The 26,086-nt window shown below is 35.9% G+C and overlaps 3 protein-coding genes across 3 annotated transcripts; all 3 read left to right on the top strand.

Annotated features, from left to right (window-relative positions):
• Window positions 1–12,660: 12,660 nt before the first annotated feature.
• LOC114300835 (uncharacterized) lies at window positions 12,661–13,809 on the top strand. Its single transcript, XM_028245723.2, has one exon. It carries the CDS (start codon window positions 12,661–12,663, stop codon window positions 13,807–13,809), a length of 1,149 nt encoding a protein of 382 aa, XP_028101524.2.
• Window positions 13,810–13,900: 91 nt separating this feature from the next.
• Window positions 13,901–14,206, top strand: LOC145823062 (uncharacterized). The gene has a single exon (XM_082922045.1). The coding sequence runs from the start codon at window positions 13,901–13,903 to the stop codon at window positions 14,204–14,206; it is 306 nt and encodes a 101-aa protein (XP_082778171.1).
• Window positions 14,207–17,731: 3,525 nt separating this feature from the next.
• Window positions 17,732–19,150, top strand: LOC145823061 (uncharacterized). The gene is made up of 2 exons (XM_082922042.1): window positions 17,732–18,163; window positions 18,677–19,150. Exons 1-2 carry the CDS (start codon window positions 17,732–17,734, stop codon window positions 19,148–19,150), a joined length of 906 nt encoding a protein of 301 aa, XP_082778168.1.
• Window positions 19,151–26,086: the final 6,936 nt, after the last annotated feature.

Below are 26,086 nucleotides of genomic sequence, written 5' to 3'. Positions count from 1 at the left end.
CAAACCACGACTCACCAACAGTACAATCAGATAGCGAGGAGCAGACAGCAAGCACGGACCTTGAAGAAAACACCAGCAACATTCTTGACCCCACGACATCATCTGACCCCTCCACTTGCTGGAAGTTGTTCGTTGGAGAGATGTGGAAGCTCTTTGTGGATGGAGCATCCAACCGGCATGGTGCAGGACTTGGCATAGTCCTCATCTCACCAGACGGCCTGGTTATAGAGCAAGCAATCAACCTTGGCTTCCCAGCATCAAACAACGAAGCGGAGTATGAAGCGCTTCTCGCAGGACTCAAATCAGCATACTACATGAAGGCCACCAAACTAATGGTCTACAGCGACTCACAGCTGGTGGTAAACCAAATTTCTGGCGACTATGAAGCAAAGGATGATAGGATGGCCAAGTACCAAGAATTGGTCGGAACAGAGATCAAGAAATTTGAAGTAGGAAGGATAGAACAAATCGGTAGGGAGGAAAACAGCAGAGCGGACGAACTAGCAGGCTTTACCTCAATGGCAGATACATCCATCCCTCATCTATTGCTCATCGACTACTTACCAAGACCAAGCATTGAAGACCCCGAAGCAGAAGAGGCATGTTGCGCAGAGCTAGGCCCATCTTGGATGGATCCCATCATCCTGTTCTTAAAAGACGGCATCTTACCAGAAGAGAAAAAAGAAGCCAACAGAATAAAAGCGAAGTCACAGCGATTTTGGCTCTTTCCATCCTTGGCATTATACAAAAAGTCATTCTCAGGACCTTACCTAAAGTGTGTTCATCCCAGCAAAGTGGAAGCATTCTTGTTCGAAATACACGAAGGGGTGTGCGGAAGCCATCAAGGAGGAAGATCGCTAGCTTACAGGGCCATTTCACAAGGATACTGGTGGCCATACATGCAGGCGGACTCGGAGAAATATGTGAAGAAGTGCGAGAAATGCCAGAAATTCGCACACCAAATACATCAACCAGCTAGAGAACTCCTACCATTGACTAGCCCATGGCCTTTCGCAATGTGGGGCTTGGACATAGTAGGACCACTTCCAACAGCACCCGGCAACAGAAAGTTCTTTCTCGCAGCAACAGACTACTTCACAAAATAGGTGGAAGCAGAAGCATTGGCATCAATCAAGGAAAAAAATGTAAAGAAGTTCGTCTGGCAAAACATCATCACTCGGTTTGGCATACCAAAAGCCCTAATTTCAGACAATGACACTCAGTTCGACAGTAGAATCTTCAGAGGCTTTTGTGAAGAGTACAAAATAGAGTTCTATAATTCTACACCGGCATATCCTCAAGCAAATGGCCAAGCAGAAGCATCAAATAAAGTCGTCTTGGATGGACTGAAGAAAAGGTTAGAGAAGGCAAAAGGCAAGTGGGCGGATGAACTTCCTCATGTTTTATGGGCTTACCGCACCACACCACGATGATCAACAGGAGAGACACCATTCTCCTTAGCCTACAGAATGGAAGCAGTAATCCCACTGGAAGTTGGCCTCCCCACAATTCGAAGCGAAAATTTTGATCCAGACTTGAATGGAGAAGCCATAGCATTGGAACTCGACCTTGCGGAAGAAAGAAGAGAAAGAGCACTGGTTCACATTGCCTCATACCAACAAGAGTTATCCAAGAAATACAACAAAACAGTGCATCCAAGACAATTCAAGATCGGAGATTGGGTACTGCGCAAAGTGATGGGAAACACCTTGGTATCAGGAGATGGCAAGTTAGGGCCAAACTGGGAAGGTCCTTGTAAAGTGGTTGGGTTAGCAGGCAAAGGGGCATACCACCTAGAAAACAAGGACGGCAAAACAATCCCTAGGCCATGGAACACGGCCAATCTCAAGTTATTTTATTTTTAGCTTTCTTCTTTTCAAACATGTGTAATTTCTTTTTCCTCAATAAAACAATCGATTCTTTTCAGCATGAGTTGTTCTCTGTAAAAGTTAGTTTTAGGTACATTACAAACATTTTATTCTAAGTTGGCTGAAAAAACTAACTTAGAGGTTGGCTGGAATAAACTAACACCCCTCCTAAGCCCAGGATAAGGATCCAGGCTGCAGGACGTTTGGTCGGAATAACCAAACATTTTATTCTAAGTTAGCTGGAAAAACTAACTTAGAGGTTGGCTGGAATAAACCAACACCCCTCCTAAGCTCAGGATAAGGATCAAGGCTGCAGGACGTTTGGTCGGAATAACCAAACATTTTAAGTTAGCTGGAAAAACTAACTTAAAGGTTGGCTGGATTAAACCAACTCTTTGTACTCTTCAGCTGAACTAAGGGTATGGCTGAAGAGTGGTTGGCTGGAATAAACCAACACCCCTCCAAAGCCCAGGATAAGGATCCAGGCTGCAGGACGTTTGGTCGGAATAACCAAACATTTTAAGTTAGCTGGAAAAACTAACTTAAAGGTTGGCTGGATTAAACCAACTCTTTGTACTCTTCAGCCGAAGTAAAGGTATAGCTGAAGAGTGGTTGGCTGGAATAAACCAACACCCCTCCTAAGCCCAGGATAAGGATCCAGGCTGCAGGATGTTTGGTCGGAATAACCAAACATTATTCTAAGTTGCCTGGAAAAAACTAGCTTAGAGGTTGGCTGGATTAAACCAACTCTTTATACTCTTCAGCCGAAGTAAGGGTATGGCTGAAGAGTGGTTGGCTGGATTAAACCAACTCTTTGTACTCTTCAACCGAAGTAAGGGTATGGCTGAAAAATGGTTGGCTGGATTAAACCAACCCTTTGCACTCTTCAACCGAAGTAAGGGTATGGCTGAAGAGCGGTTGGCTGGATTAAACCAACTCTTTGTACTCTTCAGCCGAAGTAAGGGTATGGCTGAAGAGTGGTTGGCTGGATTAAACCAACTCTTTATACTCTTCAGCCGAAGTAAGGGTATGGCTGAAGAGTGGTTAGCTGGATTAAATTAACTCTTTGTACTCCTCAGCCGAAGTAATTATGTCGGCTAAAGAGTGGTTGGCTAGTAAGCGTAGTTAGATTGACCAGCCAAAACCGAGATAACAGTTGAAAGTAAAAAGATCATGGAAAAATCATAACAAGTACAAACATACAGATCAACCGAAGTAAGAGTTCAAGCAAATTTTCATTCATCAAAAGGCAAATACAAATGAGGGGCATAGCCCGGTTACAAAAACAAAAAGTAACAAAGAAGAAAAGTACAAAATCAAGTGAAAAGGTCTTCAATTTCGGCGTCAATATCAACTTGAACACCGGTTGCAGATGAAAGATCAGTCTCAGTAGCAACTGGCAGAACGATATCAGTCGATGGCTCAACAGTTAGGTCTTCAACCGTTGCCTCCAACCGAGCTGATTGATCGACCGGCTCGTTGACTACCGGAGTAACAGTTTGTTCATTTTCATCTTCATCATCTGAATCCTGCAAAAATTGTTCTTGGACCGAAGCAGCATATTCCGTTAGTGAGGCCGGAATGAAGTACTGCGGAGCATTGTAGACCTCGGTTTCGGGCCCACAGCCGAGCTGCTCCACAGCACTCCTCCAGCCACACTTGAAGAATAAATCCTTCGCCCCCTCACACTGTGGAATGTAGAGGCCCTCCGCCTTTTTGAAACCTTGGGCGTTGGCATCACCGACCTTCTTCTTCAGATCGGCTATTTCGGCGTCTTTTTTGCCCTCAAGTTTGACCAACTCGCGCAAGTATTTGTCTTTCACCGTTACAACAATTTTTTGTTTTTCTGCTTCAGCTGAGCTAACAAGTCCGGTCAAGCGACCGTTCTCAGACTGTAGCTCAGCTATCAGCTTCTTGGCTTGCTCAAGCTCGGCTGTCTTTGCCTCGGCATCTGCGATGACCTGCCTGGTAGTCTTGCGCAGCTCCATCACTTTCTTATGTGCAATATTGTTCTTCTGAATGGCCTGCAAAAGAGTAGTAACTCTCTTTAGCCGGATTGACAGTTGAGAAAAGTTAGACAAAGAAAATGAAGAGCCACTTACCAGGATCATTGATTTTGTTGAAGATCGGATGGCCTTCAGCTCGGTGTTTAGTTGCTTGTTGTGGTTCTCCATATCTTTCGGAAGGCAAACACTCTTGGCTAGATTGAAAGCCATCAAGTGATCCTTCTCAGCAACGACCGAGTCAGTCTCCTGGATATTTCGGTCTTGAAAGGTGAGAATTGAAGCCCACTTGGAGGAATCAGCTCAGTCAAATTGCTCCGGTTGAAGGCTGGGTTGAGGGCTCGGTGGAGGGATGGATTCGTCCTCATCCACAAGTTGTTGTTCGGTCGGTGTAGATCGGGCGCGCTTAGAGGGGCGTGATGAAGAAGGCTGTTGAGAAAGAAGGGCCACAACGGCAGGCTGCATTTGACTTGGTGGTGGTACTTCGGATCTGTTGGTCTCGGTCAAGAGGGCCCTGACCCTGTTTCTTTTTGCCATTTCTTCTTCAGCGGTTAGTGGGATTAGTCTGATTTCTGGCAAGGTTGGGTCCGGTTCTGGGGCCTTCTCTAGAAGAAAGTCGGTCACCCTCGCTTTTCGGCGGTCGCTGTATCTATAGGTCGGCTCGAACTTTAGCAACTTGGCCCAACTACGTTCTGGATACCGTAGTGTGGTGCGCAAAGTCGCTAGATTTGGGTAGCTGTATAAAGAATGGAGGTGGACAGAATCTACGAAAGAAGAACTATTAGTCCGGCTGAAAGACCAAGAAACCGAAATACAAAATAGCACGCAAGAAAACCGAAGTAAATATACCGGGTTCTCCTTCTTTCCAATTGATCCTTCGGCCAAGAATCTGGGCTTGGTGATCCTCAAAGTTCCCAGATACCCAGAAAAAGTCGTCATCGTTTAAGTCTTTATCCGGTGTGTGTTTTATTATCTTCTCTCGGCGACGGCGTATTCTTAAATAGTAGACCCACCCATCTTCTTTCGAACCAATGGAATATTGGTGGAAGATTTCGGCCAGACCGAGGTTCAGATCGGCTTGGCGGTTTAGTTCGGCTATTCCCATTATGATACGGTATGAATTGGTGGATAATTGGGTTGGACATAGTCTGGTTTGCCTAAGAAACTCACAAATTAAGGGTTGGACCGGAAATCGCAGTCCGGTCTCAATTATGGACAAAAGGGTAAAGGGAACAAATCCTTCATTACCCTAAGGAATGACATCTTTTTTGGCTAAAATCAGGTGGATGTCATCAGGTATATTGTAGTCTTTTTTGAATTCGGCTAAGCCGCCTGGAGTATTTACTAGATACCTATACTTTCCCATTTATTGTATAAATTATGAATAAATTAAAGTTCGGTCCAAAAAATTGTCTCAGTAGCTCGGTTGAGCGCGCGGAGGAGTGCCTGGGAAACCTAAGTCTGCAAAGTAGAAAACAAAGGGGTTAAGCACAGATCATTGGACCGTGCTACAAAATAGAAGTAAAAAAATAGGAGCCCTACTTCGGCTATGTGGATGCTACAGGTTCTATCTCGGTTTCTGCAAAATAATTGGTAGCCCGGTTTGAGTAGGGCTTTTATTGGTTCGGGCTTGTTAAGCATGTAGATATCTCGGCTGTGGAAACGGTTCTGTTTGACCGGTTGATCGCCTAGGGGCAGCTTTCTAAGTTCCATCTAAAAAACTAAGAAAGCTGGTTTGGCCCCAAAGACCTAGATCGGTTGGAGTTCAGGTATCTCTGTATACTAAGTGTAAACCTAGTTCGGTTGGTTACCTCGGCTAAGGTCTATCAAGAAGTGATTCCTTATTCAAAGCTACTGGTGTAAACATGAAGCGTTAGATCCGTTGTAAGCTGACTAGACTTTTACCTAGCTTAAACAGTATCCTAGTTCGGTTGCATCGTGATTTTGGATCAAAAACCTATTTTCTACAGAGTATTTCATATACTCATGTGTTCTACTGTTAAGTTTTTTCCATAGAAGTACAGAGCAAAGCAAAACGGAAAAAACGTGTTTGCAAAAACACAGAAAAACAGAACATAGAAAACAAAATACGAAAAACAAAGTAAAGGTGCAATACTAACCAGATAAAGAAGCAAGAAACTGAAGATGGGAGCAGAAGGCAGCAAAACACGAGCTCGAAAAATGAAGAAACAATGGAGGCTCAGAGAGAGAAGTTGCAAAGTATGTCAAAAATGAAGAGGCTCGTTTTAGGTAAAGGGAAAAAGGGCGGGACTGTTCAAATTTCACGAAGTATGAAGACGGCATGACAGTCGTCCTCAGTCAATCAGAGCGTGCCACGTGTCCTGGGAAGGAGAAACGAATCAGTCGCTGTGATTGAAGAGACGTTTTGACCGGACAAGCAAAGCCCGGTATAAAATTAGCTCAGCTGAAAGACTTAAGATTTTTAGCTCGGCTGGAAAGGCTAAAGGGTTTTTTAGCTCGGCTGGAAAGGCTTAAAAACTTCAGCTTGGCTGACAGACAGGTAATCCCAATTATGCTGTGCAGATGGAATTAAGGGGCAATTGAGAGGGTAATTTTGGTGAAAATTGGACCGAGCTATGAGATGGACGTTATGGCCCAAAGTACGAAGGGCTCGGTAAAAAGGCCGTAAAATTACTTCGGCCCAAGAAAGGTAAAAGATTACTCCGGCCCAAGAGAAATGTAAAATTACTTCGGCCCAAGAAAGGTAAAAGATTACTCCGGCCCGAGAGAAATGTAAAGTTACTCCTGCCCGGAAGCAACTCAGAGTTAGTCCGGTCATGGCGTATTGTGGTTAGAACGGCTACAACCTTGCTACTCGGTAGCTCGGTCTGAACGCGCCATGGGTTGAACATGAGAGGACCGAGGTAAGGAGGAGTAAAAGGAAGAACCGAACTAAGGTTAGTTCAGCCTGCTCTGCGGCTCAACATAGCCATGATTACTTCGGTCATGATGGAGTTCGGCCATGGTAAAAACCATCTCACTTGGTTTAAGCAGTAAGGGGAGTGTTAAAGGATAAGCATTATCTTTTAGGAGTATGAATCCTAGCATGACTCTGCATGGAGGAGTAGAAGTCGTACTAGGATTGTGCCACACAAAACCTATAAAAGCTCACAAACATCACCTTGAGAGAGGTAACACACAACTTTGCTTTCTGAATACACAGAGCTTTGTCTATTTGTCAAGTTTGCTGACATAGGCATCGGAGAGGTTTCCGGCACGCACCCGCCGGCTAGCTCACGTTTGTGTTTTCAGGTGATAAGGCGACGTCGTACGGAGGAGCGCAGACTTGGTCAACAGGATTATACGAGAAGGTTGATTTCTTTCCCGTACATCAAGATGAATATAAATACTTTTATTCCAATTCATCCATGGGACAACATAATTCTCACACATAGAGTAATCTCAACCATTCAGTCACTTCAAGACTATATCAACATTTTTAACAATAATTTCTAAAACTCCAACAATTCTCATATTCTATAAAAATCATCATTTCTATGTAAACAAATAAACAAATTTTCAAACATCATTTATTTTGGCATACAAAATAAATATAACAACATCTTCAAAGATCGTCAACATCTTTCTTAAAAACCCCTAATTTCTAGGTTTTCTCACCAAAACCATTCATCTTCATTTATTGAAAGAAAGTCACCAAAAACATCTCTCTTCAATCCACATAGTTCAAAACTCTCAATTTCTATTTTAAAAGAACAAGAAAGTAAACCCATTTTTAAAAAAAATCTCTCATCTTCTTCAATCAACAATCAATTTTCAAAATAAATCAAAGGATGATTTAGAAAATCATCTAGATCCTGCAAAAACATATATATATAACTCAAAGGAAATCCCTACTTATTAAATATTACCATTTACATCCTACTATGTCAAAAGTTATGGTATAATCTTTAATAACACACTTTTAACCATAACGGATATAATCTTTCAACAAAAACTAATTTAATCCACTAAATTAATAAGTTTATTATATTAAAAAAATTTCAAATTAATAATACCAAATCTAACTTCACATGCCTCATCCCTCAAACATAACTATATTTTAACATAACCATTTTTCATGCCAAGATATTTAAAGAGGTAACATTTTTACTAAATTTTCTGCCAATAACAATTTCACAACTTTTTCTAAAATTATTTAACCAACATGATATTTACATCGAAAATTATGAAATATGCCCAAGAATAACATTTTCAAGGTTATGAATTCGAAAGTCCACATTTCACATTTTTATAACTTAATTATCAACAAATCATCTTTTATAAAATATCATGAATATAACACTTTTAGAGTTTTTAATCTCAAAACAACTCTATAATTCCTACTTAAGCATTTACTCCATATTCCTCAATATTAATTTATTTTTTTCAAAAATAAATTCCAAATCAAAGATAAAAAAAATTCAACTTTATATTTCTTAAAATAAATCATCTAATCATAACATGATGTAGATACAATACATACAACTATTAAATTTTATTTTCAGATTTTTTTGCAAATTTATCAACACAAAATGATTTTTCCAAATCAATCTCAAAATGCCAACATTTTTAACATTTCAACAAAATTTTTCTTCCAAAAATTACCAAACAATAATCTAAATATATATATATTTATATATATATACAATACCTCTTATAATGATATATTTTCTCAAAATAACTCTAACATAGCCTTAATGTAATAACATGAAGAAAGTCTCTACCTCAATTTCAAATTCTGCTATAAATTAAACTGAACACCAATCAGTCTGTGAATTTTCATAAAATAAATACTCATCATATAATTCTGAAATGTTTATCCAACGTGCTAGACTCATATGGGAACAACATATAAAAATTTCATAATTTTTTGAGATCGGAAATTATTTTAAAAAAATACAAAACCAAACTATTTTCGCATAGAATTTACACAACAATCAAATTTGAAAATTTTGCTCAATTAAATTATACACTGGCTATTTAAAAAAAAAAAGATTTTGGGTCATTACACTCACTTTATGAGACAATTCTCATTCACAACTCAATGGTTTCAGCTTATTATTTTTGTATTACAATCTTCTCACTTAAAATAATACAAAACTACTTAGACCCACATCAACTGGCTGTTGGGTCCCACTTTAATTTCAAATTAAAGTTGCTAAAAAATCATTATTATTTTCCAACAAATCTAACAATACATCTATAAGTACAACAATCAGTACAAAAAATATATATAATAAAAATAAATAATTCAATATAAAAAATGACTCTCATAATTAAGGATAGTTAATCATCTTGTTTAGTTGAGTTTTTAGATTTTTTTTTCTTAAAAATAAAAATTATTTCCACCCCAAAAATAGAAAGGCATAAAAACTTTTTTTGGAATTTCTATTTTTTATTTATTTATACCAAACTAGATTTGAATTAAAAGAAAAAAATAAAGAAAATTTAAAATTCAACCAAACAATCTGAATCAATCTTCAGGCCAAGTTTGGCATCCTCCAGAAAATTCAAAAAGTCAAAAAGTCATTATCCTATTTAAGTCACATCATCTTATTTAAGTCACATCACCTTTCTAACACATCACTTCAAACCCAACCCAAATCCAACCCATATTTCATAAAAAGTCAAAAAGTGCACTTATTTAGTCTTTCCAAACTTATTTTAATGTTACTCACTTATTAATTTTTTATTTTTTTTTCAAATTGATCCACTTATTTGTCAATTAGCAGTGCAAAAAATAATAAACTAAATAGTGTAATTAATTGTGTTACATTCACAGTCAGCCGACTTGGCCCGTCAAATAATAAAACACTTTCTTTTATCTATATCTATATCTATCTATATATTATATAAGAAAAAAGATATTTTTTGTGACACCTCGAACGTTTAATTAAGTACCACATAAATATTTAGAGTTATATATAATTATGGTTGCATATGATGATAGACTATTAAATAAATAAATATATAAATCTAATTTGGCATTGGATTATCAAATATAGGATTAATTAGAAATTATTTGGGGGCAAATTAACACATTCATGAAATTATAATACTAGTTGGGTCAAATTAAAGTTAAAAATAGTAAATAAATAATAATATGGAATAATAATAGTAATCTGTAAAGTAAAATAAAATAATTAATTTTACAATGCTAAATGATAAGATGCAATTTAATTTACATTAGGAACTTTGAAAAACTTAACACCAAAACAAATAAATAAATGAATAAAAAGAAAAGAAAAAGAAAATTTATAAGCTAATTGACCCAACAATGCTTTGTGAATTTCGGCCCAAGCAAAAAAAAAAAAAAGGCCCAAGTATGTATATTCATTAAGAATATTTATACTTATCTATAAAGATTCAAATCTCATATTTGAATCTACAATTAAGAACTCAATCTTCTAGCATCATGATGGCCTTTACGTGTCATTCACTTCAGGGCTCGGTTAGCAGTATATAAGAGACAAGGGTGCTGTGAATTAAGAGAGGAAAAAACGAAAGTAAAAAAGCAAGAGTGAAAAACCGAGAGAGAAGTACGTAAGTTGAGAGTAAGAAACTTATAGTAGGGAAGTTCTGATAGTAAAGTAAGGCTAATAGTTATAATTAAGGTGAGCTATATTATACATTAATTTACCATTATATGTTTTACGAATGTTTTGAGTTACCATAGCTTATTTTATACAAGCTATATTTTATTAAGTTATATAAATAAAAGTTATGTTTTATAAATATTTCAGTTACGTGGGTTACTTTCTAAACTCTATTTACTTAAAAGGAAACCCATGGATATGTTTGTTTAAATTTTAGAATATATTTGACTATAACCTTATAAACAATTATGTTTTGTAAGTATCACCACGGGAGTCCCACGCCTTGGGGGACTTAAATACCCATAAGCCTCTGTTTGGCCACTTTGTGGTCCTCTATTTGTCATGGATCCATTGACCTCTGTTCTGATTGTCATTTCTGTGACCTCTGTTCTGTTCTGTTTTATACCGTGGTTATGATTATTTATGTACATGATTTCTGTATTCCGCCACTTTAAATAAACTGTTATTTCAAATTAAATTATGTAAATATTTTAGCCTAACTAATTATCCATGGTTATTTTGTATTCCCTACACTCTTGGCATAATATTTCTCACTCTGCTGTGTGCTTATAGTTGTTACCCTTTCAGGTGACGAGATATAGGGGAATCCATAACTCCACAAAATGGAACCTGCATATGGACTGATGTTGAATCACTATATTATCTTTCTTTTTTTTTTTATATTTTTGCTCCCTTTTGTTTCTATTCAGGGCTGATCACTGAATAATGAAATAATGAAAACCCTAGAAATGTATTTCATCTTTCTTAAATAGTAAAATGAAGTAAAATTTCTATTTAATTATTTTTATTTTCGATTGCGCAGCTTAATTTGCTTCGAATAAGAATAAGTTAGTAAGTTGCGATTCCAACCCTAAACCCCTGGAGTTCGGTCGTGACAAATGTGGTATCAGAGCAACGATTCAAAAAAATATATATATTTTAATTTGACCAGGAAGTTTAAAAAGTTATAAATAAATCTATAAATAAAACTATATAGCTAAGAAAAATATAGTAAAATAAAAATAAAATAAAATAAAATAATAATAAATATTTACCTGCACCGTTAGTCTTTCTGTGTAAAATCTCACGTTTATTCTAGTGTTGTAGGGATGTCAGAGATTTATCTTGATGATGCTTTTTGGAATGACCTCCAGGCCATCAATTTAGATGAAATCTTAGTCGAACACCCCGCCCCCGCCTCACCTGAGGGTTGGGGAGATTCCGAGGAAATAGTCAGGGGATTACACCTAGGCCTTGGCCGGTTGATAGGTCGGCCAATTTATATCCAGGTTGACCCTACCGACGTCCCACACTTATTATGGAGGCACAACCTTGTCCATACGCGCAGACGTTTTCTTGGACCATCTCACGTCCTTGGCGTCGCCCCGGCTCACGACCGCCCGCATTATATTATAGGCCCTCTACCCCTAGAGTTTGCAGCCAGGAGGGGGAACGTGTACCCCGAGGATTATATTTTCACCACAGTCCCTAACCCACCGGAGATCATTAATATTCAAAATGTTGACTTTGATAATGACCTGTCTTATGTTGAGACACCTGGCTGGATTGTCGACCAAGCATTTGTGAGTCATATACGGTCTATCCCCATTTTCACGGTCCAGGTAGCATAGATGTGTTTTGGTGTAGTCCAGTTGGGGTGGGAGTTTGAGCTTTTTATGCAGCACTATTTCCCCTGGTTTTTCGGCCCATCTGACCCACCACTCTAGATCTGGGTAGTAGAAAATCTTTTGTATACTGATCTTGATGTGTTCTAATCCCTTTTTGTTGACTTTTGTTTTTGTTTACCACAGGGATGAGACACTAACATATTCTGACTAATGCAATATGAATTGTAAAAAAATAAAAATAAAAAATGTGTAATGTTGGCAGTTCATATAAATATAAATTGTGCTACATATATATATATATGCTGCGTTGAGAATATAATGCCTCATTTATTACTTGTAGAATGGCTAATAATGGTAATAGAAGTAAGTCATCAGTTAGTGGCACTGAATCGATGGAAAGAGTAATGGAAATAGCGGTTACTAGCTTTTTGCAAGCCTTGCAAACTAGCATCAACAATGGGACGCCAGAACGGCGAGAAGAGCCGGTTACATAAAACAGTTCCAAGATCTGAAACCCACCACATTTACCGGCGGCTCAGACCCAATGGTAGTAGATGCTTGGGTTAAAGACATGGAAAAGATTTTTCGTGCCCTACCCTGCACCAAGAGACAAAAGGTAACTTTCGCCACTTTCACTTTCAAAGACAATGCACAGGAATTGTGGCTTCTCACTCTGGCCAAAGAAGAAATTACGACTTGGGCAAGATTCTTGGAAGTATTCTACGAAAAATACTTTCCAGATTCATTGCGGGAACAGAAGGCATCCGAATTCATACATCTTAAGCAAAGAACCATGACGGTGGCCGAATATGAGAGCAAGTTCACACAACTCGCTCGGTTTGCAACATACGTCATCCCCAATGAAACTCGAAAAGCAAGAAAATTTGAAGCAGGATTGGATGCTGGAATTAAGGATAGACTTGAGGTCTTGAAATTACTAACCTATGCAGAAGTGGTGGACCGAGCGTACATAGCAGAAAGGGGAATTAAAGCCTCGCGTTCCGGAGAACCAAGCTACAAGAAGCGATTCTGGGAAAGGGATAATAGAAGACCCGGTGTTGCACCTCAAAAAAAGGTGAATATGGGCACAACCAGCTCAGGCCATCAAGGTCCTACCAACCCCCGATGTGGCACTATTCCAAATTGCCCCACTTGTGGGAGGACTCGTTGGGGACAATGCCATCAAAACACGGGAGCATGTTTTAGATGCGGACAGTTTGGCCACTTGCTAAGGGATTGCCCAAAGATGGTTAACCCTACAGCCAACCCCTCTAGCCCAGTCAGGAGACCCACGAGACCTGGAGGAGAAAAGAAGGATCAAAACTGCCAAGGTCGGGCTTTCTCCTTGGTACCTAGAAAACCGGAAGTTACCGAAAATGTGGTGTTAGGTACACTTTCTGTCTGTGGTCTTTTAGCTCATGTCCTTATTGACTCTAGGTCAACTCATTCTTTTGTTGCACCACACTTTGCTGCTAAGTTGACATCAACACCCGAACCATTAGGATATACATTGTCTGTGTCTTTTCCTTCTGGTAAGTCTGTCTGTAGTATTGATGTGTACAGATCTTGTGTTGTATTCCTAAAAGGCAAAACCTTATATGTAGACTTGATTCCCCTCCGCATTGGAAACTTTGATGTAATCTTAGGTATGGATTGGCTGGCTGCCAACCACGTACGCCTCTATCGATTGTAAAGCTAAAAAGGTCTCTCTTAGGTTACCAAACCAACCCGAACTTGTCTTTGATGGGACTGAAGTTTCTAACCCTTCCTGTATTATATCTTCTATGGCGGCCCAACGACTTCTAAAAAAGGGTTGTGGTAGTTATATTTGTTATGTGATTGATACACAAAAAGAGGCCCCCACCGTTGATGCAATTCCTGTAGTTCGAGAATTCTCGGATGTCTTTCTTGAAGATCTACCCGGTATTCCAGTTGATCGGGAGATCGAATTCACCATTGAAATCCAACCTGGCACGCAGCCTATATCAAAAAATCCTTATCGCATGTCGATGGCAGAATTGAAAGAGCTGAAGACTCAGCTCCAGGAACTCTTGGACAAAGGTTTCATTCGGCCTAGTACCTCACCCTAGGGAGCTCCAATATTGTTCGTAAAGAAAAAGGATGGCACGATGAGATTATGCATTGATTACCGGGAACTGAATAAGGTTACCATCAAGAATCGATATCCTCTGCTGTGAATTGATGACTTGTTCGATCAATTTCAAGGCGCAGAAGTATTTTTCAAAATTGACTTACGTTCTGGCTACCTGTAGCAACCCTCACCACTGATCACTGATTGACCGCTGATTACTGCTAAACTGAGATTAAGCATGTTAATTGACTGACTGACTGAAATCTAGAACTGATTGAATATTCTGAGTTGACTGATTGATTGAGTATACGCATTTAAGTATATTTCTATCTGTTCGTTTGGTAAATTATCTGTTCAGGTTTTATGTTTAAACTGCGAATTGAAGGCCTTATCGGCGGCCGAACCAGAAATTGATTGATGTTTCATGATCATTAGAATTTATATGATTTTATAGCATATTTATCTGAAATGTGATTTGGTATGATTAAACTAGATTAATTTAAGCCAAATTGAAAGAGTTGGACTTATTTACCTTAGTGCCATCTAGTGGGCCACTTGTATTACACCTTGAGTTTTATTACATTACAACAAAACGTTTCATCAGCCTATTTTTCCTTGAGAGCAACCGACTAGAGAGAGAGAGAGAGAGTCTTGAGAGAAGATTGTTCAATTGAGAATTGGCTAGAGAACTTGAAGAAATTGTAGAGGATTTGTGCAAATTGAGTTTCTACACTTGAATACAAGACTTAAGGTAGAGTAATTACCTTCTTGATTGTGTATTTGAGTTGATTCTTGCATGGTTCATGAGCCTCTAGTGATTTAAGCCTAGAATTGGTCCTTATATGTTGAATTGAAGCTCATTCCATGCATGCATGCTTATATCCTAGCATTTTGAGGTTCACTACATGGAATTTGGTACATGCATGTTCATATTATTGGTATAGTCCATGATTTCATCATGTTTTGGAAAGAATTGGCTCAATTGAACTAGCTTTTGAAGCTTTAAAGTTGTTGAATTCATGCATGTTACACATTCATCATGTTCTTGAAAGTTTGGTTTGAAATTGGGCTTAATTCCCTCACCTTTGGGCTTAATTCCCTCACCTTTGGGCCTTGATTTTACAAATTGAGCTTTAAATCATGTCATACTATGTATTTACAAGTGTTTTCCAGGAAATGGGCCCAAAGGAATCGAATTTGTTACATTTGAAGTTGAATTTGAGCTTGAGGTTCAAATCTGGGAATTCCAGATTTTGAACTCACGCTCGAGCGGGGTGACTGGCGCTCGAGCGTGAAATTCGTGCTCCCAGCACTTTACACTGTTTTGAAGTCCGCTCGAGCGCGGTAATTTATGCTTAAGCGGTAACTTGTGTCTTACGCTCGAGCGGGTGTCGAGCGCCCAATCGAGCGTGAATTTCACCTATCCAGCACTTTTGATTGTTTTGCAGTACGCTCGAGCGGGTAAGTCTGCGCTCGAGCGGAAACCTTTGTCTGCATATCTGCTCGAGCGGAGTAATCGACGCTCGAGCGTGACCCCTGTTTTCTGAAACTTCTGAAAATGTTTTTAGAGTGCATCTTTGCATCCTTATTCCATTCTAGGCATTCCTAGGCCTAGTTTAAAGCATCTTAATGAGGATATAGATGTAGAACCGCACCGAGTCAAGATAGAGATTAAGTTATACTTTCCCGAATGTGAACTTAGTGTGTGTTCATCCTGTAAACTGTGTAGGGTTTGCATCTAAGGGCGCGCTCTAGCTCAACTGTAGCCCAGAACTCTGTGAGTAACAATTGTGTAAAGATATGTTCAAATATGATTATCTTCTGAGTAATTGAACTGTACTGTTTTCTAAAATGATACTGTTACTAAATGAATGATGTCCTAATTGTGAACTGTATTGTGGCATCCTTAGCAACTACTGTTACTGTTACTGCTATTGTTACAGAGATCTCTGTCGGTTCCCATGTTGGAAACACTACTGTTTACTGATATGATGGCCATCATTGACTGTTCGGTCTCTTAAGACCTACCGTTTACTATATTGCTATGCTAATGGATGTACCACATATGACTGTAATGACTGAATAACTGACATACTGATTGAAATGATTGTTTTCAATACTGTAAGGACATTCATTCTTAACCTCTTTACGCATTATGTTATTCACTGGGCTTTAGCTCACTGTTTATATATATATGTAGCTGTACAGGCACCAGACCGGAGCTAGGAGCGTGGGTTAGACTCCCTTTTTGTCAAGCCAACCACTGTGCCTCACTGTGAGGTTCCGAGCCTGCCAAGCTATGGCTTAGGGGTGTTTTAATTTCCCCCGTCTGTCTCTATATCTGTTTTGTAATAACTGTATAGACTAATAGCACTGTACTGTACTGTCTAACAGGGATTAGGTCCCTATTCTGATCGACTATAAATGTTGTACATACTGTTCTATACTGTTCATGTATATACATATGAAAAGTCTTTTTGCATACAGACTGTCACAGCTCATTGGACATTTTTCATTTACTGTTTTGGCTTCCGCCATGCCCCTGTACTCTGTAATATTGTCTGACTGTTAAGCAGGCCTTCGGTAATCTCGGATTACTGGCCGGTTACGGTGCTAAACCCATAGGGGCGGGTTTGGGTCGTGACACTACCATCAACTAAAAGTTAAAACGGAAAGCATTGAAAAGATTGCTTTCAGAACCCGTTACGGGCACTACGAATTTCTCGTCATGACTTTTGGCGTCACAAATGCCCCAGCAGCCTTCATGGACCTCATGAACAGAGTGTTCAAACCCTATCTTGATGAGTTCATCATCGTCTTCATTGACGAAATCCTCATATACTCTAAGTCACTAGAAACCCATGAACAACACTTGCGAATAGTTCTACAAACACTACGTGATCATAAACTTTATACCAAGTTGAAGAAATGCGAATTCTGGATCACTAGTGTACACTTTCTCGGCTACGTCATTAATAAAGATGGCATATCGGTTGACCCCCAAAAAGTTACAACAATCGTGGACTAGCCACGACCTACTAATGTGCCAGAAATCCGAAGTTTCTTAGGTCTAGCTGGCTATTATCGACGCTTCGTGCAAGATTTCTCAAAGATAGCATCGCCCTTGACCCAGCTAACTCAGGAGAACACACCCTTTGAGTGGACTGATAAACAGGAGCGTTGCTTTCAAGAATTAAAAGGTCGACTTGTGTCAGCCCATATACTAGCACTCCCTACCGGAGCAGATGGGTTCGTAATCTATAGTGATGCCTCATACAATAGGTTGGGTTGCGTTCTCATGCAAGACAGAAAAGTCATTGCTTATGCGTCACGACAATTAAAGACTCACGAGAAAAACTACCCGACGCACGATTTGGAATTGGCTGCGGTGATCTTTGCTCTCAAAATCTGGCGTCATTATCTCTACGGTACAACTTGCGAGATTTATACTGACCACAAGAGTCTAAAATATCTATTCACACAGAAGGAACTAAATATGAGGCAACGGCAGTGATTAGAATCTATGAAAGACTACGATATAGAGATCCATCACCATCCAAGCAAAGCTAACGTGGTGGCAGACGCACTGAGCCGAAAGTCGACGAGAAGTTTGGCATGCACTCTTGTTTCCCGCAAGGTCAATGGGTTGCTCGCCAATGTAACCGTGGAGCCTACATTGATTGGAGAAATTAAAGCACGCCAATGGGAAGATAAACTCTTGAAGAAAAGGTACGAGGAACAAGGAAACACGTTTGATCCTGATTTCATTATAAGCAATGGAATACTGAAATTTCGGAATCGAATTTGCATACCCGACATCCCAGAACTCAAGAAGAAGATACTGGAGGAAGCTCATAACTCGAGATTTGCAGTCCACCCTGGCAACACAAAGATGTATTATGATCTGAAGGAACACTACTGGTGGACCGGAATGAAAAGAGATATAGCAAGCCATGTTTCCAAATGTCTGCATTGTCAACATGTTAAAGCAGAACATCAGAGACCTGCAGGGCTGCTGCAACCACTCCCTATTCCTGAATGGAAATGGAAACACATTACTATGGACTTCGTGGTCGGGCTACCACAGTCTTTTTCAAAGAATGATGCAATATGGGTTATAGTAGACCGATTGACAAAGTCAGCACATTTTCTACCAATCAAAATCATGTACCCTCTGAATAAGTTTGCCACTTTATATATCAAGGAGATTATTCAGTTGCATGGTATCCCAATATCGATCGTGTCTGACCGAGACCCTCTTTTCGTGTCTCACTTCTGGAATAAATTGCAAGAAGCTTTGGAAACTACACTGAAGTTCAGCACGACCTATCATCCACAAATCGATGGGCAATCCGAAAGAACAATCCAGACGTTGGAAGACATGTTACATGTATGCGTGTTGGACCTCAAAGGTAACTGGGATGAGCACCTACCTTTGGTGGAATTCGCCTATAACAACAGCTATCAGGCAAGCATTGGAATGGCACCTTACGAAGCCCTGTATGGAAGAAGATGTCGATTACCTCTGTGCTGGACGGAGGTCGGGGACAGGAAATTGTTAGGCCCCGAAATCGTGCAAATCACAAGTGAGAAAATCCAACTCATCCAACAGCGAATTTGCATTGCTCAGAGCCGCCAGAAAAGTTATGCGGATACTCGGAGACGAGACTTGGAATTTCAAGTAAGGGATCATGTGTTTCTCAAAATCTCACCAACAAGAGGAGTGATCCGATTCGGAAAGCGCGGAAAGCTAAACCCACGTTACATCGGGCCATTCGAGATACTGGAAAGAATTGGTTTTGTAGCCTATCGCCTTGCACTACCTCCTGAGCTATCTAATATCCACAATGTGTTTCACGTTTCAATGCTCCGACGGTATCTCCGAGATCCAGAACATGTCATCGACTATGAGAACTTGGAAGTTCGAGAAGATCTCTCTTAAGAAGAACAACCAGTGCAGATTTTCGATCGTCGTAATCAAGTTCTCCGAAATAAGACCATATCGCTGGTAAAAGTCTTATGGCGAAATCATCGCATCGAAGAAGCTACGTGGGAAAGAGAAGGTCAAATGCGAGCCAAATACCCACACCTCTTCGAAAGTTAAGGTACGTCAAGTTTGGGGACAAACTTCTAATTAGAAAGGGGAGAAATGTGACACCCCAAACGTTTAATTAAGTACCACATAAATATTTAGAGTTATATATAATTATGATTGTATGTAATGATAGACTATTAAATAAATAAATATATAAATCTAATTTGGCATTGGATTATCAAATATAGGATTAATTAGAAATTATTTGAGGGAAAATTAACACATTCATGGAATTATAATACTAGTTGGGTCAAATTAAAGTTAAAAATAGTAAATAAATAATAATATTGAATAATAATAGTAATCTGTAAAGTAAAATAAAATAATTAATTTTACGATGCTAAATGATAAGATGCAATTTAATTTACATTAGGAACTTTGAAAAACTTAACGCCAAAACAAATAAATAAATGAATAAAAAGAAAAGAAAAAGAAAATTTATAAGCTAGTTGGCCCAGCAATGCTTTGTGAATTTCGGCCCAAGCAAAAAAAAAAAAAGGCCCATGTATGTATATTCATTAAGAAGATTTATACTTATCTATAAAGATTCAAATCTCATATTTGAATCTACAATTAAGAACTCAATCTTCTAGCATCATGATGGCCTCTATAGAGAGAGGCTACGTGTCATTTACTTCAGGGCTCGGTTAGCAGTATATAAGGGACAAGGGTGTTGTGAATTAAGAGAGGAAAAAAAGCAAGAGTGGAAAATCGAGAGAGGTACGTAACTTAAGAGTAAGAAACTTATAGTAGGGAAGTTCTGATAGTAAAGTAAGGCTAATGGTTATAATTAAGGTGAGTTATATTATACCTTGATTTACCATTATATGTTTTACGAATGTTTTGAGTTACCATAGTTTATTTTATACAAGCTATATTTTATTAAGTTATATAAATAAAAGTTATGTTTTATAAATATTTCAGTTACGTGGGTTACTTTCTAAACTCTATTTACTTAAAAGGAAACCCATAGATTTGTTTGTTTAAATTTTAGAATATATTTGGCTATAACCTTATAAACAATTATGTTTTGTAAATATAACCACGGGAATCCCACGCCTTGGGGGACTTAAATACCCATGAGCATCTGTTTGGCCACTTTGTGGTCCTCTGTTTGTCATAGATCCATTGACCTCTGTTCTGATTGTCATTTCTGTGACCTTTGTTCTGTTCTGTTTTATACCGTGGTTATGATTATTTATGTTCATGATTTCTGTATTTTGCCACTTTAAATAAATTGTTATTTCAAATTAAATTATGTAAATATTTTAGCCTAACTAATTATCCATGGTTATTTTGTATTCCCTACACTCTTGGCATAATATTTCTCACTCTGCTGTGTGCTTATAGCTGTTACCCTTTCAGGTGACGAGATATAGGGGAATCCATAACCCCACAAATTGGAACCTGCATATGGACTGATGTTGAATCACTATTTTATTTATTTATTTATTTTTTATATATTTTTGCTCCCTTTTGTTTCTATTCGGGGCTGGTCACTGAATAATAAAATAATGAAAGCCCTAGAAATGTATTTCCTCTTTCTTAAATAGTAAAATGAAGTAAAATTTCTGTTTAATTATTTTTATTTTTGATTGCGCAGCTTAATTTGCTTCGAATAAGAATAAGTTAGTAAGTTGTGATTCCAACCCTAAGCCCTGAAGTTGGGTCGTGACATTTTTAACTCACAAACCTTGTGAGAGTTTTAATATTTCAATCTTAATTTTTTAATTTTTTATTTAAAAAAAAAAAACTCAGCATTTATTGACTTCTCCCAAACCTTTTTGACTTCCCATACACACCATTTCAACTTCTCCCATTCCTATTTAATTATTTTGGAAATAATAATTACTTCACCTTTTCAACTTCTCTCATATCTATTTTATTATTTTGAAAATAATTATACCTTAATTTATGGATTTCAAATGGAAAGTTAATAAAAATATTTCATAATCTCTCCATTTTAATTTCTCTCATCGATTTCGAAGAGAAAATATTAAAACTTGCCTTTCTTTTCTCTCCCTCAAAAAATCAAATAATCTTTTTTCATTATATTATAACATAACAAAAAAATAAATAAAAGTTAGATATACAAACAGATAAAATTAATAAATATAAATTTTCTTTATTCAGTTAAAATCTTTCTTTTGCTTCTCAATATCCAATTTTAAATTTTAAAAATATTTAAAATATATCTAAACAAATCTAATATATCTCACACCATCATACTTTAAATCAATAAAATTCACATATCTATCGCATATCTAGCTCACATCATAACTTACTTAAATAATAATAATTAAAAACAAATAGAAACCATAGATAAATTAAATTTTAAAAAAAATAGAAACCCACAACTTCATCTTAAATAAATTGAAGAAAAAAAAAACCCCAAATAGAAATCACACAAAAATAAAGAAGATAAGAATTTAAATATAGATCTCAAAAGGATATGACAATATTTAAATTTGAATTATGATTTAATAATATAATTATCTATTTTTTTTTATGTATATCTATGAAAATTTTAAATCACTTAATGGGACAAATTAATCAATTTTCAAGTCTTATTTAAAGAATAATCTGATTAGTCATCCCAACTCCTAGACCTCGCAGACACTGGCGGAGGAGCTGACGGATTAGGCGAGGCGAGGTCTAAGTTATTGAGGGTAATATCCTACCACTCCATAAATTTATTTATTTTTTTAATTTTATTTTTTTCCCTGTGTGATTCTGTTTCTTTGTTGTTGGTTTGGTTTTGGTTTCAGTTATAGTGAGATGTATGTGTTTGTTTACAGGTTTACATGGTGGAGAAGAATTATTGATGATGATGGTTGCAATCGAAGTATCTATGCTCATTATGTGCCAATGATTTTGATCGATTTTTGTTTTTTTCAATGCGAAATTGAAAAATTGAATTAAAAAAATGGGTATCGATTTTTTTATTTTTTATTTTTTATTGTCATTTTATTTTGTAGAAAATGTAAAAATTTATTGAGAATTTAAGATTATATTATAACATTAAATTTTTGTATAACTAGGTAAATTTAAAACTTTTAAATATCATTGTATTTTTTATTTTTATCCTCTTTATATCCTATTATACCGGTACTGCTATTTGTTAGTTTGTTAATCATAATTCAATTAATTGAAAATGAAAGTTTAGTATAACTTTTCATATATAGTAATTAATTTATTACCATTATATTTGAACATAATAGCATAATATATAGGGATAATCTCTAAATGTAATTTTTATTTTTTTATGTGATTAAAATAGTATATAGAGGAGTTAGATGACTTTTTTTATTCCCAAAAAACCCAATCTATTTTTTTTTTATACTTTTTAATTTTTTTAAATTAAAACACCAGTTGCTTATGTCTACAAAACAAAATTGATAAACATATATCCAAAAGATTCATATTTTTTTTCCTTTTTCTTTTATTATTATTATTTTTAATAGATAGGATATTTACAAATGAAAAATATTTGACACCTCCAAAAACTTTTCATAGTCCGACTTATAATGATGTAGTCATAAGTGTCAATTTTTATGTAAATATGAGAAGAGAATTAATCAAATTAGATTTCAACCAACCACATACTCAAACTTTCACTATTTCAAGATGTTATTTAATTATAATTTAAATTAATAAAATCTTCAACCCTTAATATTTTTTTTATCAAATTATAATTTGATAAAAAATTTAAAAAGATGAAACGTTGGAAATTATATTATTTTTTTCATCAAAATTGATGAAAAGAAAAAAAAATGGGATAAGAATGAAAGTTCTTTTAAAAATTGATTAAAAAATTAAATGAAAAAGTTAAAGTAATTCATATCAAATCATTTTTTTTTTCAAATTTAAAATCAAATTAGACAAAAATAAATAAATAAATCAAAGAAAATGATGAAAGATTAAAAATATTCTAAAACCTTCTTATTCTTAAAGACTAGAAATCTGTGTATGTATTATATTCATATTGTATTTTTAGTTATGAAATTAAGACCAAAATAAATTTAATTTAAATGATTGGATTAATAACAGAAACATCATATCAATTATTGTTAAATATTACTTCACTTCACATTTAATAATAAAATTGTATATTTATCTTAATTATAATTTTTAAATTTGTATATTTTCATAACAAGAAGAGGTATATCATAACTAATGTTTAACTTCTTTTTTTTTTAATTACAAATTATCAAAATTGCACTAAATAGATTTATATATATATTTTTAATTTTTTTAAACTAATAATTTAAAAAGTTATAAACATAAAAATTAACTTATAAATTTTATGTATACCACAAGATAAAATATTAAATTACTTTAACATATTTATAATGATTTTTTTTTTTTAAAATTTATAAAATCCGATAGCACGAGTTACCGCTAGTTTAAATATATTTAAAGCCAGTGATTTAAATTATACGAAAAATTGAAATTTGTTTATATGTAATGGCCACAAAGAGCATTTTAAAATTTTTGAAAGCCTATTACTAAATCCAAATCAAATAGGCCAGCAGTGTAAAGTCAAACGGTGGTGCTATATATACCAATTAATATATATATTAGTGTATCAATTAATGTTATACCATTATTACTGATCCTACTTATTATATAAATTATAAGTATCTAAAATTTTTAAAATTATGTCACATCATTTGTTAGTATATTAATTAATACATTAATTGATACATATAATATTATTCAAAGCCGAAATAGCATGGCTCATAGTGGTACGTCTCTTTCACTATTTTTAGATTGCCTTTTATTAATTTATTTTTATTTTTAGTTATTTTTTTAATTTTGAGTTAAAATATTGTTTAAATCTATTAAGACTAGATGATATGATAATTTTCTTTTAAGAATGAACAATAAAAATAAAAATAAAAACTAACTTTTATAAAAGAGTTTACAAAACTTGACTTATTGTTTTCTTTAAAGATTTTTAAAACTTTTACTTTTATTTTTAGAGTCATTTGTTTTAGGCAAACGAAAACATATTTTCAAAAAATTACTATAAGTAAAACATAAACATTCATGTGAGTCCCCTAAAGTGCATAAAGTATTTGTGTTTAATTACATGATTTCTTTATGTGTTAATAATTTTTATATTAATATCATGCAGAATCTATTAAAAAATTTAATTAATGTAATTTAAAGTGACATCAAAATATGGTCATAAATAATGGTAAATATGGTCATTTGGAACAAGTTAAGTGATGACAGCTTTTCTAATAGTTCAGCTTAAGGCTCCGTTTGCCAAGAGCTAAACGGGGTTTTTTTGGCTATTTTAGTCATAAAAGACAAAATAGGCTATTTTAGCCACAAAAAATAAAATATCACATCCAACCCATAATTATTGCATTCTTCTCTTACAAAAAAAGTCAAAAAAATCAAAAAACCAAAAAACCCTTTCCAAACCAAATTTTTTAACCCAAACTAAAATAGTTAAAAAAATCAAAAAATCAAAAAATCAAAAAACGAACCCACTTCCCAAACGGAGGCTTAAAATCCTTCCCCACTGCACCTCCTTTGAATGATTGGAATTGGTTTTGAAAAGTCAAAGCAATCTCTAGAGTCAAATTCTTCCACTAATTGACACTTCAACATAGGATTAGGATAAAAACTTTTTTGGTCCACCTCAAAATTGAGACTCTCAGAGACTACCCAATAGCTCAAACTTTTTGGAATTCTATTGGTATCCCTTCTCATATTTGTCATTCTTTTAACTACAATATCACTGGTTGGATTAAATTCAACTGTTAAACCTCCCTCATCCATTATTCTTTAGCCTTGTGGTCTATCATTTTTCTTATCTCTTGTTGGCTCATCTGAAAAAATAAAAACTCTCTGATTTTCAATTCTAACATATCTTTTAAACCTTCTATAGCTATCGCTCAGGTATTCGAATGACAGTATCTCTCAAATTCTCGCCTGCAAAAAGTCCAACAATTTGTGTCTATTAGTTAGAGTCTACCTAAGGAGAATTGGTTTAAGCTTAATATCGATAGTGTTTCAAGCTTAATATGGATGATGTTTCAAAAGGAAACCTAGGCAAAACTTCTATAGGAAGCCTTGTCTGGGACCGTTTAGGTCATTGGATTGTGGGCTTTTGCAAAAATATTGATGTTACTTCAAGTGTTGCTGCTGAAATTTGGGCTCTGAGGGATGAGCTTAAATTAGTTATGGATAAGAATCTTTCTAACTTAGAGATTGAAACAAATACAATCTTGCTCAAACAACTCTGAGCAAGTGGCACCATGGACTCACATCAACTTAATAATCTCATTGATAATTGCAGGTACCCTTTGAATTGTCTCGAAGCACCAACAATTAATCAAATCTATGGGGAAGCCAATGATTGTGCTGATTTGTTTACAAACATAAAAGGCTACAGTTGAAATTTTTTAAATTTTTATCAACCCTCCCCCTCCTCTTTTTTTTTTTTTTTTGAACTTACCCTCCCCTCCTGTTTGCACTCAATTATTTGATGATGCTCGAGTGTCTGCTATCCCAGGCTTATGTAACCTCCTTTATTATTGCATCCAGTTTACAAAAATAATAATAATAATAATAATAATAATAATAATGGTAAAAAATTCTCAAAAAATGGTCATAATAATGTAATTTAAAGTGAACATCAAATTTTGTGGGTCCCACATTAGTAAAAAATGTGGTAACTTTTTTTCTTATTTTATCCTTAACCTTGCTTTTTCTCAAAATTTTATATTTTTTCTTTAAAAAAAATAAATAAATTAAAACCTGATT

This window comes from Camellia sinensis, chromosome 1, assembly GCF_055761805.1.
Source record: "Camellia sinensis isolate YWXY chromosome 1, ASM5576180v1, whole genome shotgun sequence".
Classification (NCBI taxonomy): domain Eukaryota; kingdom Viridiplantae; phylum Streptophyta; class Magnoliopsida; order Ericales; family Theaceae; genus Camellia; species Camellia sinensis.
The sequence above is the reverse complement of the archived record's forward strand: the minus strand, read 5'-3'. Positions and strand labels throughout refer to the sequence as shown.

Bases quoted from the DNA above. Each gene is read 5' to 3' on its own strand.
- LOC145823062 (XM_082922045.1), top strand. From the start codon at position 13,901: ATGGCGGCCCAACGACTTCTAAAAAAGGGTTGTGGTAGTTATATTTGT.
- LOC145823061 (XM_082922042.1), top strand. From the start codon at position 17,732: ATGAAAGACTACGATATAGAGATCCATCACCATCCAAGCAAAGCTAAC. The intron at 18,164-18,676 runs GTTTCCAAATGT...AACAGCTATCAG, and splicing joins AAAGAGATATAGCAAGCCAT to GCAAGCATTGGAATGGCACC.
- LOC114300835 (XM_028245723.2), top strand. From the start codon at position 12,661: ATGGTAGTAGATGCTTGGGTTAAAGACATGGAAAAGATTTTTCGTGCC.